The sequence below is a fragment of the Diadema setosum genome, chromosome 4, assembly GCF_964275005.1.
Source record: "Diadema setosum chromosome 4, eeDiaSeto1, whole genome shotgun sequence".
NCBI classification, from domain to species: Eukaryota; Metazoa; Echinodermata; class Echinoidea; order Diadematoida; family Diadematidae; genus Diadema; species Diadema setosum.
In genome coordinates, this window is record NC_092688.1 from 46864305 (window position 1) to 46887418 (window position 23114).

At 39.2% G+C, this 23114-nt stretch overlaps 1 protein-coding gene across 1 annotated transcript in view; it reads right to left on the reverse strand.

Annotated features, from left to right (window-relative positions):
• LOC140228053 (uncharacterized) overlaps nucleotides 1–7117 on the reverse strand; it is a 31859-nt gene extending 24742 nt beyond the window's left edge. The window contains exon 1 of the mRNA XM_072308454.1: nucleotides 6998–7117. Coding sequence (XP_072164555.1) covers nucleotides 6998–7093 — 96 coding nt within the window. The 5' untranslated portion in view covers nucleotides 7094–7117. The remainder of the gene's footprint in view (nucleotides 1–6997) is intronic.
• Nucleotides 7118–23114: the final 15997 nt, after the last annotated feature.

A 23114-nucleotide genomic window follows, 5' to 3' on the forward strand; every position in this document is an offset into this window, starting at 1 on the left:
TACAATTGCACAAAGACAAAAATCACACATCTTCTTTGCCAACACATGCATTTTTCATCATTAATTAATAAGAAAGTCATCCAAGAAATGTCTATATTGATGATTTCATCTTGATACTGTTCATGATTATTTGATAATGCAGCATAAGTCTTCCTTTTGCCAATGTTGGAAAAGAATGTCTACATATGACTTAACTCCTTGATTGCCACTAATGATGTCACTGCATGAGATGCCATAAAATGTGACACTAAAATTCATGCCGAGAGACTGAACTTCCAGAGATTTCTTCATTTAAAAGTATTATTTCCTCCCTTGTTCATACCTGTTTCAACACTTCACCCTTCGCATGACACACTGATTTCTTGTCCACAGGTTTGTGTGTAAATTTTGTACACATTTGACTCATTGGCATAGAGAGAGGGTTTATATACCCAGGCATTTAGCTTTAAAACTTGCAAAGCTTTTTCCTCAACATTCAGTAACACCTCAAAACTTGGCCCAGTTTTTGTGAATAGCAGCTCACTCAGATGTTTCTCAGTACAGCAGGAAGTCTATGGTTACACAATAGGGATAAGAGGGGATTAGGTAATCTCTATTCTTTGACAATTAGTTTCCAAAAAATCTGTGCCAATCAGCGATGAATGTACTCCAGCAAACAGAGCACAGCAAGGCCTAATGAACAGAGTGAAATCCCATGTACAGATTAGTGGCAGCTTCAGCAATATTGGACAGGGAAAAGGAAAGTTGGAGAATGTCAGTATTTCACTCGTTTGTAGCAACAAAATGTGGCAAACTTTAAAACTTTTGTGTAATATCAAGTCCAATTTTGATGAGGTCTCTAAAATTCTCAATTGATTTTACTCCATCCACTGATGCCAATTTGTGCGTGGTTTCAAATTGCACTTTAAGATATCAGCATTTGAAGGGAGAGGGTCATCAGATATTATGGTTCTTCAATTGACTCAAATCTTTGTTCGCTGCCAGCCGTAGCGCATTTGAAAACCACAACATAGGCAGGTCTGCGAGAATAGAACTGTCTGTCAGCGAAAATATGAACCAAGGTCTACGCTAATTGGCAACAGTTAACTCCAGATGAGCATGATTCTTTGGCTATGTGTGTGTACTGCATTGCGGGGATTGAGCCAAGCATGGTACAGACAATTTGAGATGTACAGACAATGCCCGGGATCCAGCCAAGCAAACTTTGCACCAGGTTCGGGCCATTGGAAACAGTAAATCTTTCCTTGTTCACTGCAAGCGTTACATGGATACAAAATCCCATCATCCTAGAAAAGTCACGTTCACAGAAATCACGGTACCAAACACAAATTCCATTCCACCGTGCATTTTCCCACTCTCTTTCACACAAATTTACAAATACTTGTATAACCACTCATGCACACACACACACACTTTCACACATTATACCCTAGCTTGTTAAAATCCTCACACACAAACGGACCCCGAAGCTGATCCCACCTTCGCTGCGATCGATTCCCTACATCTTCGCCGTCTAATCTTACAACGTTAAACGAGCCGCGAACAGAGCGCAAGACAGAAAGAGACAAACAGATGGCTGGAGGATGTCTCTTCTTTTTTCCAGAGGAAAAAAAAAAAAGACCCAAAACCCAAAGCATTCGTTGCTTCGAAAAGGCAGCTTTAAAGCAAAATCCCACTCCATGCTCAAATGCAAAAACAGAAGAGTAAAACATTCAGAAAAGCTTGAAAAATATAACCAAAGTCATGAAATTTAGCATTTTCACTATTTTTCTATATTTTTTAATACGAAAGAGTGAAATTAGTCATGTGCATGCATGTTATTAAAATCCCTTCGAAAAGGCAGCTTTAGAGCAAAATTGCACTTCATGCTCAAACGCAAAAACGAAAGAATAAAACTTTCAGAAAAGCTTGAAAAATATAACCAAAGTCATGAAATTCAGCATTTTCACTGTTTTTCTTTATTTTATTTTTAATACGAAAGAGTGAAATTAGAAATGTTCATGCATGCTAATAAAAGGTGATGATGTCACTGTGTTTAACAGGTCCTCAACTGACCTGCACATGCTGTAGTGACTACAAATTATCAAATATTGCTTTCAGGAATTCATGCATTTTTTCTTTTGGCCAGCTCCTGGCCTGAGCCTGGCCCGTGCCTGGTGCTAGCTTCAGCAGTGCTAAAATAGCCCACTCCTGGCGTGGGCCACTTTGGCCCGACCCATTCATAAACTCCAAATTTTATGACTTAGCTCGAGCCTGGTCCGAGCCAGAGAAGTTTCTGAAAAGGGTATTAGTCAAAGAGCTCTAGAGTAGTCATATCTTCAGTAGATTTCCTCCTTTGACATGAGCTGCTATGAAGATATTTTGTAGGTTGTATGATGGTATTCTACAGTGGTAATAATCAGCACCGGTGCCTCTTTTTAAAGGGGGAATTGAAGTTGCTGAAATATTGATGGATTCTGATTTAAGATATATTTTTGAAGTAAGAACCAATTGGAGAGATATGAGGTGCTGTCATCATCTCTCCTCATCCCGATCTGCACACTTGAGACTAAAATATCAATATCCTAGAAGCATTAAATTTAAAGGGGAAGTACATCATTACATCATAAAGATAAGTTTCTTTGCATATATAACCAGAAAAATGAGATGAAGAGAACAGTGCAAGTGTGACCAAATTATGATCACATGTACAAAAATATGCATGCTGAAAATCACCTAATTCCCCAATATAGAAGCCTTTTGTCACGTCATCAACTTCCAGCTGCACGGTGCACCTTGCCTTAGCAGAAACTAGAGCACGCACTTTAGTGTGCGTATGCAAACCTTAACAAAAAATGCGCAGCTTGAGCTCCCAAGTTCATTGACCCTACATTGTACTTGTCAAAATATTAAAAATCCTTCATAAAATCCAAAAAATTCCAAGGTCACTACCAAAATTTAATCAACTGTTCCTTGTGTCATTCTCAAACTTTCCTGTAAGTTTCATCCAAATCTGTTCTCAACGTTTTGAGTTATTTTGCATACTGACAAACAAATAAACCAATCAGTAAACAAACAAACCAATGCCAATGAAAACATAACCTCCTCCCTTGGCGGAAGTAATAAAGTATGTTAGCACTTGCCAATCCTACGACACATAATGGGAAATTGGCAGACCCCACACTTAACACAGGAAAAGTGCTGTGTCATGGGAGATTATAAATTCATACTTTCTCCAGATGGGAAAATAATCAGCAGTAATAAGAGACTGATAATTGCAGCCTTGAAATTTGAGACGTCTGCGGCGCAAATTTTTGCATTAGGATCCTAATGAATCTCATTTGCCGTGGATTAATTGTAAGACATACTAATAAAAAAAGTTAGAAAACCACACAGATGTATTTTAAAAGGTAGCGAGTTATAAGAATGCATAAAAAAAAACAATAAAAAGGAAAGAGATGTACAGAAAGCTCTTAAAAATTGTCAAAGCTCAGTACTATCCCATCAAAACATAATGTGCATCAAAATCAACAATATTTATTAATTACCTCTATTTCTATCATATATGAATACTGAAGACGATTTTCCAATGACTAAAATATGTCTCTAAAACTGCACAGAAAATCAACGTGATGCATTTTGCATTACACTTTTAGGATGATGATCTACAGAAATGCTTAAAGCAGGTAAACACATGCCCAAATTTTTGCTGTTTCTATCTTAACATTGTCAGGATTTGGAGCTGCAGAAATTTTGCTTTCCTTTTTTTTTTCACATTTTGACATTTGACTTTGTGCAGTGAATACACTACTTTATCATTAAAGATATCATAACCCTGAGTTATATCTAAATCTTCACCACATCTCAATCAACATCAACACAAGACTTCACTTTGGATCACAATTTTTATTTTTTTTTCAGATTGAGACTGAAAGTTTCATCTGAATATTGCAATGAAGTATACCAAAACATGTTCAGAATCAAACATGGACTTAATCACCTTTTGCACAAAGTAAGCCATGCTGTCAATACAGCCAATGGTAATGCAAGAGTTTCAAACATTTCTAAAAGTTTACTTGCTTTTCTAAAAGAGCACATTTCTAGCAAGAAGCTTAAATGACAGCCTGCAATTAAAATATTCTGTGTCTCTTAAGAAGGAAAGGGCTATTCAAACTGAGAGTAAAAAAAAATAATAAACATTTCTGCAAACTTGTAACTTTGCATACTGCATGATTGCACCCAAACTTTTAATCACAGCACAAATGAAAAAAATTGTCAAATGTGGCAAAATTGCAAAGTTTTGCTTTAACGCGAAAGGGCAAACACTGCAAATGTAAATGTTGCAGTCTTTCCCAAGTTAGAAAAAGCTTTGTGCAAAACATTAACTGATGCCCTGTACAAGCCATTTAAGCCTCTTTTGGGCCGATCCTGAAGTGGGATCATGAGGATATAGGAACTATCGACTTTCATGTTGCAAGGAAACTGCGCGATTTGGACGGACAGATAGATAGAGAGAGAGCATGCATTATGATTTACAGACGAAAGAATCACACCACAACTCTTCACAAATCATATAACCTTTTCATTCTTTTTTTTTTAAAATCTAATTGATGCCCACAGCTCTGAAATGTCTCCCCCTTGGTGGTGTCACGTACATATGAGGAGCCAATGCCCAACTTGGTCTCCATGGGAACGGAGAATGAATACATCATGGTATCACTTGAGGGGCGGCTTTGCTGCTATCCCTCCATCATACAAAATGCCAAATTTTACATTTCGCTTCATGCATGTGACCATACAGACTGTAGCTCACAGCTCAGGCAAAACGGGGTAAAAACAATCTAGTAGATGGATAAAACAAGGTGGAAGGGGGAGGGGCAGAGAAGAAAAAGAGAGAAGGATAGAAAGACAGAGAAGAGAGAAGAGATGAACTGAGGGAAAGGTTGGTAGATCTATCCTTGCTTTCACACGTACCAAGAATGCTGAATTTGAATGCTGAATTACGGTACATACACTATTGCAATTACAATTTGAATCATTGTTCGTTCACACCAGCCAGGAAGGCTTCGCAGATTCTGCGGTTTTGAATTTTAGAGCAAGGAGGGGAGGTTTGGCTACTTTCCACGTTCCTATCAATCACTTTTAAAGGGAAGGTAAACCCAAAGAGCAATATAGATTGAGTGAAAGCAGCAACATTAGTAGAACACATCAGTGACAGTTTGAGGAAAATCGGACAATCGATGCAAAAGTTATGAATTTTCAAACTTTTGGTGTTGGAACCGCTGGATGAGGAGACTACTACAGGTTATGACGTATGAGAGGACAACAATACAAAGAAAATATAAAGGAAATTCAACAAAAATTCATTTTTCTAACATTATGAAAGAGCACTTGACTAACCGCTTTCAGAAAGCAGGGGGAATAATTGCTACCCTTAACATATGTCAGTATCAAGATGACGGAATTTGTAATTTTCATGAAAAATGGTTTTTTGTAGAATTTTCTTTATATTTTCTTTGTATTGTTGTCCACTCATACGTCATAACTTCTAGTAGTCTCCTCATCCAGCGGTTCCAACACCAAAACTTTAAAAATTCATAACTTTTGCATCGATTGTCCGATTTTCTTCAAACTTTCACTGATGTGTTCTACTAGTGTTGCTGCTTTCACTCAATCCGCATTGCTCTTAGGGTTTATCTTCCCTTTAAGTCATAAGTTGCACACACTTTAGTGCGAGCATTTGAGGAGCACTGTCTTTCTGCGGAAGTGGTTGAAAGGTCACCGTAAGCTCTGCCCCCAAAACACAATTGGAGGTCAATTACATTCACACGACTGATTCACTCCATAATTCTAGCAAAACATGATTGGAAATCACCTCTGGATCATCATTTGAAACACGACTGGAATTACGATTCAAATCACCCTCCGCAATTCCAGTTTGCATTCGCATGCCAAGGATGCTTGAAATTTCAGCCAAGATTCTCGTGATGCATCATTACAAGCATGTTTCAAGGTAAGCATTCTCTGTACATGTGAAAGCAAGATGAGAGTGGCTGGTTTTGTGATAATTCATATCGCCCTCAAGAGCCAGTTGTATCCAAATTCGCGATTACCATCCCAATTCCCAATGGCAGGCACATTAAGCGTGGAATTCATCTCCGTAAGAGGCTCTAATGGTAAGAGATTACAACAATGTTCCCGGACAATCACCCCAATTTTCTAGGTCCACATAGGAAAAGGAAAAAAAAAAATAACAATGTACGGGAGAAAGAAAGAATAGAAGAGAATGAAATAGAGAAAAAAGGGCCAAAAACCCCACGGCAGTGAAACGCTGTGGAGCTGAATTCCTTTTTGTGGTGAAGTCGCAACACATGGCCACAACACTGTGATGTGGTCAGGACACATGCTGGCTGGCTTCCCGAGAGAATGATGCCGCGGCTCCAGGCAAATTGGCAACAGTTACATTTCCTTCACTCCATTCCCATCTGAAGTTTTTTTCCCTCAGTTATGATCACACATTGAAGCAATTTTTTATTAACCCCCCTTTAAAAAAAAGAAAAAAATAAGAGGAATGAAAAGTCTGTCATGCTCAGACTTTTTATACTGGCAGTTCCATGGAGATCAGTTTCTCTTGATGTGGAATATTATCCTTTTATTTGGTTTAAATATCACATCACATGCATGGCATCAATGCATGCATACAAGTGATGTATGGCATCATGAAGTGTAGCTCTAAAGTGAAAATTTCTGTCGCCTAGCATGATTTTTGTGCTACCTAATGGATCCCAGCATCCCATCAATTCTAATGATAGCATTCACGGAGCATCATCAGACGCACTGTCTCCTCCCCTAAACATCAAGAGAATGGACTGAAAGACAGAATCACGCATAAATTTGCATAAATGAATGACAAACTACAGAACAGCAGAGTAAAGGCAATCACAGATGATTACAAATGCATCGAGAAACCAACTGATTGATGCAGGGGCAGTGTCCCGACTTGTCGTCGCTGTCTTACCGGTGATGGACTGAGCGTGGGAGGAAGCTGGATGCTGGCCCAGGCCTCGTCCACCTGGTTGACGATCTGCATCAGTTTGTGAGCATCCTGGCCCATCAGGGTCACAATGGGACGGTCCAGGGGAGGGGAGCTCTCTGCCTCCAGCTGTCAGGGGCAAAATGAGAGGAAAATTGCATGTGAAAGAAAAGGGCTATATGCCTGGAAACATTCAGCAAAACTTCACTTGTCACAACCAGTCATATACATATAGTTTGCTTTTTACCATGATGCTAAGCGCACTATAATACTACTAGTACCCCAGTCACCGGAATGAGATTATAATATTACCCCAGTCACTGGAATCAGACCTGCACCTATTATGCACTGACTCCATGCCAAGAAACAACATACAGCATGAAAAACGTGAAATCAAGTTTAGTTTTTTGAGGAAAAAAAAAATCACATGGATGCCAAAATCTTTATCTTGGAACATATCCCGACAGCTTGCCAAGATGCCCCTCTCAAGATATACCTTCGGTATGTTAAACCTTTTGTGTCTATTTTCTGCTGCAAAACAATGCCTCTTTACACTGATGTGATTTTTCTTGCTCAGCAGACGGTGGTCGGAGCGGTGTTTGGGCTTTCTTCAAAGGGCGAGGGGGGACAATGGATTCACTGGGGTGGAAAGTCGGCACCCATCGGTCTGCAAAGTGGCTATTGTGAGCTGGGGTTGAGATCAAAGTTTGGGACATTTGTGTCATGGGTGCTGATTACTAATACTGTCGCAGAACACGCAACAGACTTCTCTGTCACATCCCCCCATAACACAATCCCAGCTCGGCTAAATGTTCACTTTTTGCATCATTAATTTCCTTTCCCATTTAATCCATCAAGCATTCATTCCAAAAACTGAAAGGAAAAAGAAAAAGAGCACACTCATTCTCCACTTTGATTTCTAAATGCCCCCCTATTTAATCAGTAAATTGCAAAGATATCAAATCATCAGGATGGTACAAACACACATGTCTAAATGTTAGGGATTAATCATCACTGCACAGAATGAATAACCCTTCATTTGGCAGCGACGATGAACTCTTTTTCATCCAACCCTTTAAATGGTATCTCTATCCTTATTGATCTAAGCAATAGTAATCACAACTGCATTACTGGTGAATTTTATGAAAAACATTAATTCGCCTGTGCTGACAAATTATGAGCTTGCAAGTTAACTAAGACTGCCAAGAAATCATTGAAACTTCATCTCTGAGTTGGGTAACCATGTCAACAGGAGCATGGATGTTAAGGAGGGGTAAAAGAATGGAGGTATGACATCATGGTGCACCTGTGATTCAGTCTGGTCTAACACCTGCACTCCCCCCCCCCCCCCCCCCACCAACTTATTCATTTCAGAGCAGCTCTCCACCTGAGCAGTAACCCATCTGGCTGGTGGGCAGGGCAGAGCACTGAACAACTTCTGGAATTTGAAAAAAAAAATACAAGAGTCCTGGTGAGGAACAGCTCATGTGCAGCCCTCTTTGGAAGATGTGAGAAAAGTATAAGTTGACAATTATCATACTTTCCCTGACCACTCTTAGATATTTTTTTTTTTCACACTTGAATCAACCTCATCATGAATTTCTTTCTCGTATCACCACAGGAAGACCATCTCCAGAAAATCTGCAGATGAAACTCTCAAAGAAACAGAACACTTGATAAACATCATCACCCCTTTTTTAATCCCATGTACAAGTTATCCAATGTTAAATCTGATTTTAAAAAAAGAAAAAAAAAGAGCCTTTGTAGGCTTGACAGCAGACTCTGTCAATCGTTCGAAGCCCTAATGTTTATCTCTCCATGTATTCGGAACCTCCACAGAGGCGCACATCCTATTGTGTCGGTATCGGGAGGGGATCAAACGGGGGATTGCTCCACTGAACACGTGCTCCCTGATGCCGCCACAAAAAAAAAAAGAAGAAAAATGGGGGGGGGGGGGGGGCAAAAAATGTAGCCCAGAAACCTGCCTCTTCAACAGGTTTCCCCCGAAATGGAACGACGACTCCATGCTACCTGCGAATTAATCACGCCCGTCTTCGGGACGCCCTGCGAAACCCGAGTCGCATGTTTTGCCTCGGAATCAGGTCAATCAATATTTGTCCCAGGTAGCAAGCATCGCCCGAGCCCCCTAAATGGGATGCTATTAGCGCCACAGTCACAGATATTAGAGTCACACGTTAAAGGCAAAATTTCATTTTTGCTATTTGCGCACCTACTAGCTGCCAGGCCGATTTTTTTGTTCGGACTAATCGGTGTAAAATTTGTCTGGGACTATCAAATATCCCTAGAGCTACTTAATGCTGGCAATCTGATATTTTGACTCCAGAGTGCACTTAAAGGAACACTGCAACACTTTCGAATATTTTTTGATGTGATTCACAGAATAGCATTTCAAGTGTAACATGTCAATCATTGTACATCGAGTCCAATATAGTATGTTCATAGCATGAAAAGTTTAACCAGTTTTTGCATATTTGATCACAGACATATACTTACGAGATAAAGAAAATAAAGAAACTAGAAATGTCGCTTTGGCGACTGGTATGCCTCCGCCATAATGCATGATTTTCCCAATAGGTCTAGATAGTACATGTGGACAATGTGTGATTACATTTTCACAAAATTGGCAAAATATTGAAATGACAAGTTTGTCACAAATGTGTTGAATGTTCACCTTCCTTGACCTAGGTTTAATTGGATGAATAGGCGAGCATGTATCTAGGGATTTAAGGACTTTAACTCGACTTTGACCCATTCATACATTTAGGCACTGAGGAATTTTCAAGGTACAGGTGTGGAGAAAAAGTGCAATTTTTGAATTGAATAGTAAATTGTTACCATTTTCATTTGGCCCTTGACCCTAAAATTCATAAGATAATTACTTTCAGGTAGAACATGCATAATATGTACTAAGTTTCAAGGTAACTTGAGCCACTTCCGAGATATGGAGGAAAAAGTTAGTTCAGCACTTTCACTTGATCTTTGACCTTTTGACCTTTGAGGCAAAAAAAAGAAGAAAAAAAAAAAACTTTCCAGAGAATTTCGATTAGGTTACACATGTATGCATACACCAAGTGTAAAAAGAAAAAAATAACCCTGCTGGCATTGCATGATAGGAGGGAAATAGTAAAATTTTGAAGTGTTGCACTTGACCTTTGACCCCTGACCTTTGACCCCATGAACCCTACATTCTCTAGATAATCACTTCCAGTCAGTATATGTACATACTATGTTCCATGAAGATACCTTGAACAATTTTCCAAGGTATGGAGAAAAAAAAAAGAAGTTTTAATATTTTCACTTGACCTTTTGACCTTTGACCTTTGACTTCATGACCCAAACTTTCACCAGAGAATCTTAATTGGGTAATACATGTATACACTAAGTTTCAAGAAAATATCTTCAGGCATTCAATAGATATGGTGGAAATGGTAAAATTTTATGTATTTGACCCTGACCTTTTGACCTTTGACCTTTGACCTCATGACCCAAACTTTCACCAGAGAAATTTAATTGGGTAATACATGTATACACTAAGTTTCAAGAAAATATCTTCAGGCATTCAATAGATATGGTGGAAATAGTGAAATTTTATGTATTTGACCTTGACCTTTTGACCTTTGACCTTGAGCATGTGCACCCAAAAGTTGATAGGCACAACTTCACCCCCTAATACACATACATGCCAAGTTTCATTAGGATACCTCAACAGGTTTTGATAGTTACCTTGTCCACAAAATTCATTACGGACGGACGGAAGGACGGACGGACGGACGGACGGACGGACGGACGGACGGAAGGACGGAAGGACGGACGGACGGACGGACGGAAGGACGGACGGACGGACGGACAACCCGAAAACATAATGCCTCCGGCACCACTTCGTGGCGGAGGCATAAAAAAAAATAGAGCTGTAGGTATTCATTTAAATGACTGCATAGGAAGGGAGGCAACCCTGCAAACTAATTTCTGTGTGAAAAAAACAACAACAAGTGTACAAAGATGAAAGAATGAACTGCGCTATCTCTTATTATTCCTCATTAAAGGGTGTGTACAGTTCTGGTCGAGGTGCAGTTCTAAGGGGTATCAAAAGATTATTTGATGAAAATCGGTTTTGAAATGGCTGAGATATCCAAAAACAAGGTGAAACAAAGAGATCCTAATAAAGTTGTGGCATGTCGCCTTTTATTATTAGCACTTTTTGGGAAATCTCGGCCATTTGAAAACCAATTTTCATCAAATAAACGTTGCATCCTTCTTAAAATTACATGTACATGCTCTTTCATATTTCATAAGAGGCTTTTCATTTTCTCACTTAGGAATGTTCAAAACATGAATCCCCACCTCAACCAGTACTGTACAGTCCCTTTAAAGTTGTGACTGACACTTATTTCCCTATACATGTGACAAACAAACGTCTGGTTTGAGTCCCTTGGCTACAGCAGTTGTGCCCCTATAGGCAAGGCATCTGCCTAGTCCTTCTGAGTCTCGGGACACAAAGCCGTAGGTCCCATACCTGCTTACTTACAAGCATTCAATACTTCCTTGAAAAGGGTCACACAAAAACATTTCAAATCCAAAATTCAATTCAATTCAAGTGGACGTCAGAACCCTAAAGCACACATGTCCCATCAAAACAGGGAATAACAAATGCCAGCACACAAATACTGAACTGATAAAATATAGATGGGACCCAAAAAATGTGTGAACCCTATACTGGCAGCATCAAAACACGCACAGAATTATGGTACACTACATTTCCTCAAGCTCTACATCCCAAATATAACTACAGTCCCTGCAAATACATGTCGACATCAACATCATCATTGGGATCACAACGTTTTTAGATCATAGAACAATCTTGGGGCTACCAACATTCATACATCGTCGGCTGAGAACCAGAAGGGCGTTATCGCAATTTTGGGGGTACTGAATTATTGGTACATCATTTGAATCTATAATTTTTAAAGACCACAGTATCCAGACCCAAAATAAAACTAAATTCCTGATATCTTTGACAATCTTCATATCCAATATTTTTATAAACTTACATATTTGGAAGACAGAGTTTAAAGGTAGGGGATACCTTTTACAGAACTCCCAAAATGCAGCAAAATATTAAATATGAACCTCAGGGGACTTGTTTAGGCCACTGCTTAGAAATTTGGAAGTCAATAGTTATCTACAATTTGAATAATGCACAAAACTCAACTACTCAGTAGTTCTGTGTGTCAGCCACACTTAAGCCTTTTTGTTGCTGTCTTCTGTATTTTTTATCCATAAACACAAATCTAAAAGTATAAGAGCTGATGTAATAACATATAGAGTGTGTGGCAAGAATGTATATAGAAATGTTTGGAAGTTTTGATGAACTTTATTCACAAAACATACATGATGGACACACATGCAGTGCATGGGTCTGCAAAGGTAGCCTAGTAATGTACTGGAATTTACGGTGAGCCCTGAAAAAAATTCAATTCAAAATCTAACGGTCAATAAAAATGTACTAAATGTTACCTTCCACTTTCAATACTTTATGGGAGTTTCTAAAATGATACTCTCTTCAACATACCACTGTGTTTACACAACTCTTCATTTAAGGCATGCAAATGGGATTCCCTACCTTTAAGGGCTGAAAAATTAGACAGAAAGAACATATCCCACAAATGACCAGGAGCATGAGAGTTGATGAGGTCAGATAGCAAAGGAAGGGTCAATGACCTGCAATGACCCTTGTGGACTCACAGATGAAGTCCACTCTGAGGGGCTACAGAGAGACATGGTCACTTGGCAACATATTGGTTTGTCAGATGTCCAATGGTGACCAGGAATTTGAAATGAAGATGGTATTGAATATCATATTTATTCTTTAATTGGGAGAGAAAGAGACAAAGAGAGAGAGAGAGAGAGAGAAGAATTCAAATGTAAACTAATGCACATTTGATACGTATACTGGACTTTCAATTCTAAAGACCCTTTGATAGCATTCTCTATGCTTAAATGTACCTTGTGACAAAAATCTACTCATTTTTTTTTTCATCTACAAGTACAAAACATTATATGCAACAACAACAAAATTTAAAAAAAAGAAAGATTAGTACGTGATTTGTATTCCCTACCTTGTTATTGCAAATATGATATACATTTTTACATTGTAAGTGGTTAAAAATAAACACTAGCAAACAATTAGGAAGAAAATGCAGATGACAAACAAAATATCCAAATACTCGCTGGCCAAATAATAATTTCAGAAAACATGCCAATTCTAGAGAGACATTAAAAAAAAAAAGACCTTAGAAACGACAAACATTTGGGAACAAAAAGAAAGGAGAAACGGCCCTCACAGGCATGACTAAACACTTCTCCACTTACACCTAATTTCTCTTCTCTTCATCTGAGAAACTAATTAGGGCATTGAATTTCCCTTTCCAATTTGTCTCATAATTGATTATCATGTTGACTGAGAGCGCCAATTCGGCCCTGGGCAATTCTACCACAATGGTCAAGTTCTGCATCATCAAACAGATATCATCTCCAAACAGAAAAGGAAGAGAAAGAGAGAGAAAAAAATCTTAGAAGAAGTAATACAATCCCAATTCAAGCAAAAGCTAAATGACGATATGTTTCCGAGAAAACACTGAAGTTGACTTTGGATAGAGAGAGAAACTATTCACTTTCACAAATTGATCATATTTTTAACTTCTCTGTTACCCCTGGACATATTTGGGAATTTCATTACACATAAATTCCATGGTGTAAAAAAACAACAACAATAACCATATTTAATTTCATTGAAAAACAAACTGTTTGGGTGAAGGCGCATTTCATTCCCAGAATTAATTTCCCCTTTGAATCAAAAAGGATACTGACGGGCTCAATATCTCCTAAATCGACGGGACATCAAAAATCGCCACAATTAAAAACAACAGGCTTCAAGATGTCGTAGCTGTCACTGGAATTGGGGCAGAGTGACACGAATACTTTCCCCTCTAGGAAAGCAGGATTCATCCAGGGTCAGACAAAAACTGGCTCACTCTCGATCAGAATGATTCTTTTCTCTCTTTTTTTTTTAAATCACAAAAGACTGGTGAAATGGTGCGATCACATATTTCAGTTGCATGGTAACCAAAAGAGGATACATGCATTCAGTGGATAATAGAAGAAAACTAAAGACCCACTGCAGCTGCTGATTTGTTTGTTTGTTTTTTTTTTCAACTGCAAAACTGGGAAGTATTAGATTTTGTCGAAGACATATGAGAATTAACTCATTCTATGCCAGGGATGATAGAGAGTGTGTACAAAACTATGGGGGGTTCTATGCCTATTGGTACTGACAGCACATTGAGGTTAAAGGTCCTATTTACCTTTGGGAACAGTGATTCAGAAAATTTTCAAGATATGACATTTAATGCATATGTGTAGGTCTGTTGTACCACAAAACATCCTATCATAAAACATTTTCGAGATAAAGCCTAAAATATAAGGAGATATCTGTATTTTTCTCAATAAACCATAACTGTAGACGGTTTCATCTGGGAACATTGTTATTATAACTATTCTTCACATTTGGTATATTTAACAATACTTAACATTGATTTTACCGATTCAAATTTTTACAGTGGTTGTTTCTATCCCTAACTCACATTTTAGAATTATTTCAAAGCACTAATGCTGGGTTTTTGTTTCATCTCCAAATGGTAAATTATGCCTTTAAACCGTCTGCCAGATGGGCTGCTATGTAAATGTAAACTTTCATAGACGATTCTACATATTGAGACACGACAAACTACCCCCATCTACAGTTGCAATTGAGGCGACTGCATGCGCTTGCTGCCGTTTGGCTGGGCCGATGTCGCCTGCCAATCATGGCGACAGCATCATCCCAGATCAATACTGCGATGATTCACCCTCTATGAGGTCACCTCCCGTCTCCAAACGATGCCCCCCTTCCATCCGTTACCACGGCAACCCCTCCTCCTCCTCCTCCTCGTCCTCCGGCACCTCTACTGCAGCACCACTGGGAGTAGGGAGGATTGTGAGAAGCACTTGATAGCCACTCAGTGTAACTAATTTTCAGCTGTCATTCACCATCTCAAACAATTTCTAGTATTTTACATCCCCCCCCCCATCCCAATAAAAAATTGAAATCTTTAAGTAGCAGTTGAAAGAGATGCAGTGAAACATATTTCTCTGCACAAGGCATGTGTATGATTGGTATAAAGCGCTCACACAGACATCTCTTCCCACTCACACAGTGCCAGCTGTGAGCAAAAGAATTATTGATTAGTTTGGATTGCTATTATGTCTTCTATTAATTGACCCCTCAATGACATACAGAGTACTTCTACCCTTCATTAAAGAGAAAGATTCCCCATTCACAGATTGCTATGACAAAGAACAGTAAAATAAAGCAAGACATGGGGAATATTTACACATGTATGGACATTGACCATCTTTTACAAATTTTCAAAAATTAAGCTACTCCAGTTAATATTAAAGGAAACCAAAACCCAAATATAACTGTAAATTGAGTGAAAGTAACAACATGAGCAGAACACATGAGTACAAGTTTGAGGAAAATCAGAAAATTGATGAAAAAGTTAGATATTTTTAAAGTTCTGGCACCATTATTCACTGGACAAGGAGACTACTACATTTCATGATGTCATTAGTAAAAAAAAAAAAAAAAAAAAAAAAAAAAATTGGAGGAAATTCAACACATTTTAACTTTTCTAGCATGATAAAAGAGCGCTTAACTTGCATCTTTCAGGAAGCAACAGGAATAATATTACCCTTAACATGCATCAGTGACAAGTAGAGAAAAGGTGTATTTGTAATGAAAAATGAAATTTTGTGGAATTCTCCCTATATTTTTTGTTGTTGTCCATAATGACATCATGAAGAGTAATGGTCTTCTTATCCAACGATGACGGCACTGAAACTTTTAAAAATCCATAACTTTGAATCTATTGTCTGATTTTCCTAATACTCTCACTGATGTGTTCTACTAACATTGGTGCTTTCACTCAATCCACATTTATATTTGAGCTTTGGTTTCCCTTCACATTAAGTTGTGGTCCAGTGTATCACCAGCCAAATGTATATTTTTTTTAATTCATGAGACATATTTTGTGTCTGGTATGTGTTTCACCATATTTTCAATCCGATACTTCGTACATCTCCCCTTTATGTGCACACTGGAGCAATATGGGATAAACGTAGCTACAGCTGGAAATTAAAAAAAAAAACACACCAAACATTAGAGGCTATTATCTCCTTCTCCACTCTAATTCAACCAGAGTTGGCTCAAGGTCTTCACGACATCAATGTAATCAATGTCTGGTAAGCATTCACAGTGTGGGAGTCTGCAATTTAAGACATGTCCTTCACAAACACCAACCTGCAACCAAGCCATTATCATCCATACCACAATAATCAATTTGATAGGTATACACATACAGACACACACACATACACTCATACACACAAACATGTGCACACATACCCCCATGTGATAAAGGTCACGCAAATTTGAATGAAAACCAGTAATACATTATCCATAGAATATAGCGTTGGCTGAACAAATGACTGTGATTAATTTGAATTCATCAACCACAAAAACACTCTACAACATACAACGTTGAAGATTCGGAGGAAGAAATGGTTCGCACGAGAAGAGATCTGTCAATTCTCTCTCCGCTCACTGTGTAGCACCTATTTGATAATGCATCAAGATCACTCTCCCACAGCTTGACATCAAGAGCTGGGGTAGATGTGCTTTTCTGAGTCAAAGACTGGCAGACTGGGGCTCGATCCTCCTAATTCCTGACAGGATGGAGGGGGTGGGTGATGAAACGAATAAGAAGGAGAGTACAGATAATTCTTGGTGTATCGATCAACATGGCACGGGTGCATACCTGAATGAGTTCGGATGTTTTTTCTCCACTTACAATCACTTGCCGTTACTGATGCATGTATTTTATATGTAACATGCCTTTTGATGTTCTCCTAAATCCTTTTTTTAAGGCACACACACGGTGTATATCACTTGTTGCCAGCATTGGCAAGGCTTTGACAAGTTGTTACAACAAGTTGTTACATCATCGTGTGGTAGAATTTGCCTCAGTCATTAGGCATGGAACCATTTTGAACCAACCCACAGTGGACATGCCAGTAATCACTTCAGGCTCTGCTCATAGAAATACATGCATCCATTATCCATGCATTTCATTTTTACCTCTACTAGATGTGGCAGAAATAGTACGAATTGATGTCAATAACATCTGGGAGAGACATCGTCTTTGACAAGGTTCAAATCAATTATTTAAAGAGGTACAGCAGAGGCGATCTCAGTGACCCCATTCCTAATTCATATCATCCATGTTGGAAAACTAGTTCAAGGGTCTCTGAAGAAGAAGGATGCGGTACGACAGAAGCATTCTTGCATCATGAGCCCGCAATGACTTGATGCACATAGTACATTTCGGCAGGTCAGTGACTTCAGCAAAATCCATCATGGATGGAAGATGACTCTTAGAACAGTCTACACGGCACCAATTTCTGATGGAGTGCCCCATATTAGCTGGATTACCAAATGACAGATGAGCTAATCTAGGTAATGAATTGTGAAAGCCCATTCCATGCTGACTGAATTCCTCTCATATTCAAGCAAACCAGTGTCCGCTCTCTTTTCAGCATTCCTGTTGCATCTTGTTAAGATATTATGTTAAGAGAAACTAAGAAAACGTGCAGAAGAGTATGGTGGTAAATGGATCATCACAACATCATGGTGTGAACAAACTGGTGCAAGCAGTGTGAATGGGGCAGTGGCTCGAGTTATCTCACTGGGACTCCCCTATCTTCCTCATCATCATCAGAGAGTGATGATGACCTATGGAGGGCCGCTCTTACCTCTTCCAGTTTGACCCTTCCCAAACGTGAAGATGAGATGGATTATACGATTATCCGCCAATCGATTGTTGTGACAGCTCTATACCACGGAGTCATAATTTCATGCCACAATGAGCACGCCTCCTTTTTAAATCCCTCCTTTGTGTACGAGGAATGAGAGTCCCAAGACTTTCAAAGACGACATGGGATGCGTTCCTGCCAATCATCCCCATTAAACTCCAAGAGGAGAGAGAGCACACCCCCTCTGGAGGACCCCCACCATCTATGCCATGGAAACCGTGAAGATGTGTAACGAGCGAAGGGAAAGGGCAGAGGGTGAGATTAGGCCAGAATGAACTCCCTAGGCCCAAATTTTTGCACTACGTACTCTGCTGTATCTTCCACCATATCACCTCCATCCAGCCCAATTCACACTTGTTTTTTTTTTTTTAAAGACAAAACAAAACAAAACAAACATAGTCTTACCATAGGGCAAAGTTACAATAAATTATAACGTTAGAATATTGAAACTGTTTCACTATCACACGACACACAGTATCCTCTATTTCTACACATGCATGTCATCTTCAGAAGAAAACAATGCCTGGGGGACAATATTTCAACAACAAAAAATAATATAATTTATTTTTTACTGTAAGTTTTGTCTTGCACAGAACAACATATAGCAAATGCTTTTGAGAATAAGTTTTTGTCATCAATGCTTAGTTGTTGCTGTTGTTGTTTTCTAGGAGGGTTGTAACAAGCCTGTGAAGATGAAACGACAGATGATGCTTTTTACTGCTGAAAGATTGTCGAGTACTGACACAGACAGATTTGCAGGTAAAAATCAGTTATAACTCTCTGTAATCCAAAGCTCGGGGATGTATGTTTGTGTTTTTACATCACTCTTATGCCAAATATGGAGGCACATGCTTTCTTTGACCACTTCTAGCCTGTGAAATTTTCTGGCGTTTTTACCACTGCAACAAGTTCGAGCAGATTATCAGAGGTATTGAGCTTGGGGCACCAAAGGAGGAGTCAGGAGGAGCAGTCCTGCTGATGGCCAACGAAAAGTGCAGGTCAACTTTCAAATGTGAATGGGGCCATAAGCTAGCTTCTCCTCCTCCTCCTCCTCCTCCTATCTTTGGCTGCCTATTTGATTTGAATCCTTGGAGGGGGTGGTCGTGATTCTGAATGCGTAAAGTGATGATTACCGCCAGACAGCTCTGCCATTCAATTGAAACGGGGGGCCTTCTCTTGTTTGAGCGCATATTTGATGGGTTTCCTATCTTTAGATTTGTTAAACCCGATGAGCTCCTGGATTTGGGATGCTCTCCCCCTCCCGCCCCTCTTCCCAAAGTCAAAAGACTTTATTTCCTCATTTCCTACACCCTAAGCAGGGCTGCCAATGTTCATACATCAAACTCAGGAAGATTCTCAATGGGTGTAAATAATTCCTAAATCTGGAAGACTTTTCGCATTTGTGTGTCAAGACTCACAGAAACATTCAGTTACAATTTCAGGAAGCCGTCTGCATAATCAGGGGAACTTGGCAGAGCTATGTACTCCGAACAATCTTATAAAAACTGCCATTTTCTTTCAACTTGAATGCCCCCCCCCCCCCATCACTTCACTCAACACTTTACATTGGTACTGCATGCAATATCATAAATTAGATTTGACTGCTCATGACATCTTTTGTTCCAACACCGTAAGAATGAATAGGAATCCTTACATTTGCAAATATGAAACAGCAGAAAATCATGATGTGTGTATGAAATGAATGAACTCAGTTACTTAATCTTCCAAATATTACATAATGAAGAATTCAAGTGATGCTTTAATTTTGTCGAATCTAAGTCAAACCTGGTACATTGACTTGCTTTTTGTACAAATTGAATGTTCTCACAGCCTCATTTACTGACCCTTTTAATTTTTTCCCCTCCAAATGATAACAATCCTATGTTACCATTCTTAAGTTGTGCAGATAGAGCAATATCTGATTTTTCTTCCATTTTTTTCACCCTCACACATATTCAGAAAATGCTCACATTTCTGCTTCTTGTTTAAAGAAAGAGAAGAATTCTTTCGGCAGCAAATTCTCTACTGAAGACTCTTCAAATTATCTTGAATATTCAATGAAAAGACCAATGCTGGATTGAAGCATGTTTTAATGATAGAACACATCAGATATCAAACACAACTACTTCACATTTGACAATGACATCTTTTAAAATTACTTATTCCCATCCCCCCCCCCAAAAAAAAAGAACAATAACACTCATTATGACTGCAACTTTTCACGAAAAAAATCAGTAAGGGGCCATATGCATAAAATGTTAGCAATTGCTTCAAGCTCAAGCAATCGCTTAAATCCATATGCATAATCTTTTGCTTGTGCTTACCTTTTTGCTTGCCCTGCACAAGCAATAGACCACTTTTATAATGTATTCAAATTTATGGACATTTCATTCTCAGGAATATGGAGACCAGGTACTCCATTAACCTGCTCTTCTTAAATGAAATTCAGGTGCTGGAATCCAGTTTGCATATATATTACTTGTTGCTATGTCAGAGTTTCTTATACATCATAGGAGAATTTTTTTTTAGATTTATACCAACCCTGCACCACTTTGGCCCTTCTTTTATGAATATGAGAATGATGCTTGCAGTTAAGCAAAATCTCAAGCTTGTTTTACAGAGCTTGGAAAATCGTAAGCAATCACCAACAAGAACAAGCAAAAGGTCCATTTTATGCACACATTTCTACGCAAATGCTTGTTTTATTTTATGCACAAGTTTCTATGTTAATGCTTGTTTTTATGCATATATGGATTCAAGCAAAAGGCTACCACAAGCAATTGCTAGTTTTTATGCATACAGCCCATTGAGTCATAGCATGCTGCAATGCACCAATGTGTGTTTGCCATCAATCTGATGCTTCGCAAAAGAGACGTTCTACCTTTAAAGCAAAGCGAGCGAAGCATTCAGTTGCTGTAGAAGCCAGCGATCTGTTTCAATACGAGGAATGGTAATAAAGATGCAGAGGCGGATCAAATGGTAATCATGTACTGCTCTTTTTTTTTGGGGGGGGGGGGTGGGGTGGGAATGAGGTAGCTTCCTCCACCACTACTTCCTACTCCCCCCCCCCCCCCCCAAAAAAAAAAAAAAAAGTCAAGTCTCTGATGACGCACTGAAAGACTGGCTAGTCCAGCATGAAATGACTCACTAATAATATAAACATCATTGCTCAACACGGCAACAGATTACGGCTCCCGAAGTATGCGCCTCCCGATTAAAGGAACAGATTGGACTTCAAGACGAATGCGTACTTGACGTGATACAATGTACGGTGCTGAAAAGGTGGAAACCGTGCAGTGCTTATGATTCTGAGTCTGTAGGAACTCCGCCATTATTGATTGCTGATCAATCAAACAATATTAAAACTGTGCAGATGAAGATTACGGTTTGAATTCATCATTTCTGGTGGGCAACAAACTAGTGCATAGTCTTTTTAAAGTCACCATGCACATTGCGCATGTATCAACTGTTGCCATGTTGGGCAAAATTTAGGGTGTATCAGTGACTGTGTAGACAGATGATATCCTGTGGTATCTTTGAATGGGAAGCATGAATCAGATTTGAATAAATAGTAAATACCAGTTTAGTTGAACACTATTGAAACATAGCTAAATAAACATAAATGAACATAAGCAGGCATACAAGCTAATAGATTATTGTAAAGAAGTGGTGCAAACACATATTCAATCCTTGATTTCTAAAAGGTGAATGCAGCTTTAAAGAGGCAGGAATCTCTACTCAGAGATGAATCAGAGGGATAAGACGCCATCGACAAGGAGAAGGGAAACTGGCGATGGGGGGTTAGAGGTGAGAGGGAGCTAACGTTTCTTGAGGATAGAATCTAGCGTACGATGGCACTGCCTTCTCCTCCTCCTCCTCTACCACGCTGGCTTGAGAAGGGATCAACTCATCACTTGGCAACTCCAAGGGAAACACGAGGGATCCCCTCGAGGCGAGCGGATTACCCAACCCCAAGGAGGAACCCACGTCCAAACTTCTCGGATATTGATTTCCATGGAGATGCAAGGGAAAGCTCACCGGAATTATTCTCTGCCTCAGTGGTCCAACATTGCAGTGATGATCTCCAGAGCGCTTTTCACATTTCCATCATTGATTATGGCTTTAAGACCAACTTTCTTTTTAACAAGACCAAAGAGACTTGACTTGCAATGCATTGTGGGAAATCTTATGTAAAGCATGATGGGAAATCACTGTTGCATATTATCACATGTAATGTTTGACACATCATGCTCTTCGTGATGATTGTGCTGCATAGATACACTGTACACACTCTGATGACTCAAGCCTAAGGCAACTAGTAGCCATCTCACACAATGACATGAATCACAAGGAAATTTAGGAAGAAAATGGCCACAGTCCTTTCAAATTTCCCCTCTTCACACAACTCTTCATTTCTCTTATGCCTAAAGAATCAGACTTGAAATTCTTTGTATTCTTTTTTTTCATACAGCATTTATTGTTCTCTATGAAATGTCATGTTAGTTCAGTCATACACAAAATTGACCACGAAAACAACTTTTAAGTCACTCTGATAACACACAAATATCTGCAACTGTTCTATCGTTCTTTTTGTGATGTGTCTCATTTATTTGGTATATTATCTCCATTCAGATATTTTCTGCATGACTCTGATTATCTCCCTTTATGAGAAAGGACATCCCTCTAGACAGACCTTGTTGTATAACTTGACAAGTTTAGACTCAAACTGCCTCTAATCCTGGAGAGAAAAGTACACCGAAATAGGAAGGCAACGACTGTCTTCCGCTGACCGGCCATTCGTCACTTTTCGTGAGATGAATGGTTGATCACGCCCCATTTATGAAGTGTCATGAAGGTTATGGTGGTGAAAACGCCCCCATTTAGAATCATTTTGTCCTCCCAAAGGGCGTTGCTAATCTTCTTACCCAAAGTGCTTTGCACCGATCACCGCCGTGTGTCATGCCCACTTGAGAACTATCCATGAATGTGGAGAGATGGAGCAAATCTACCATGCTACCATCAACACCAATCTCCTCACTCTGATGCGGGAGTGAATATCTGCGCGCCGAGGACCACATCCCCCCTTGGTACCCAGCTCACGTTAATCCCTCCT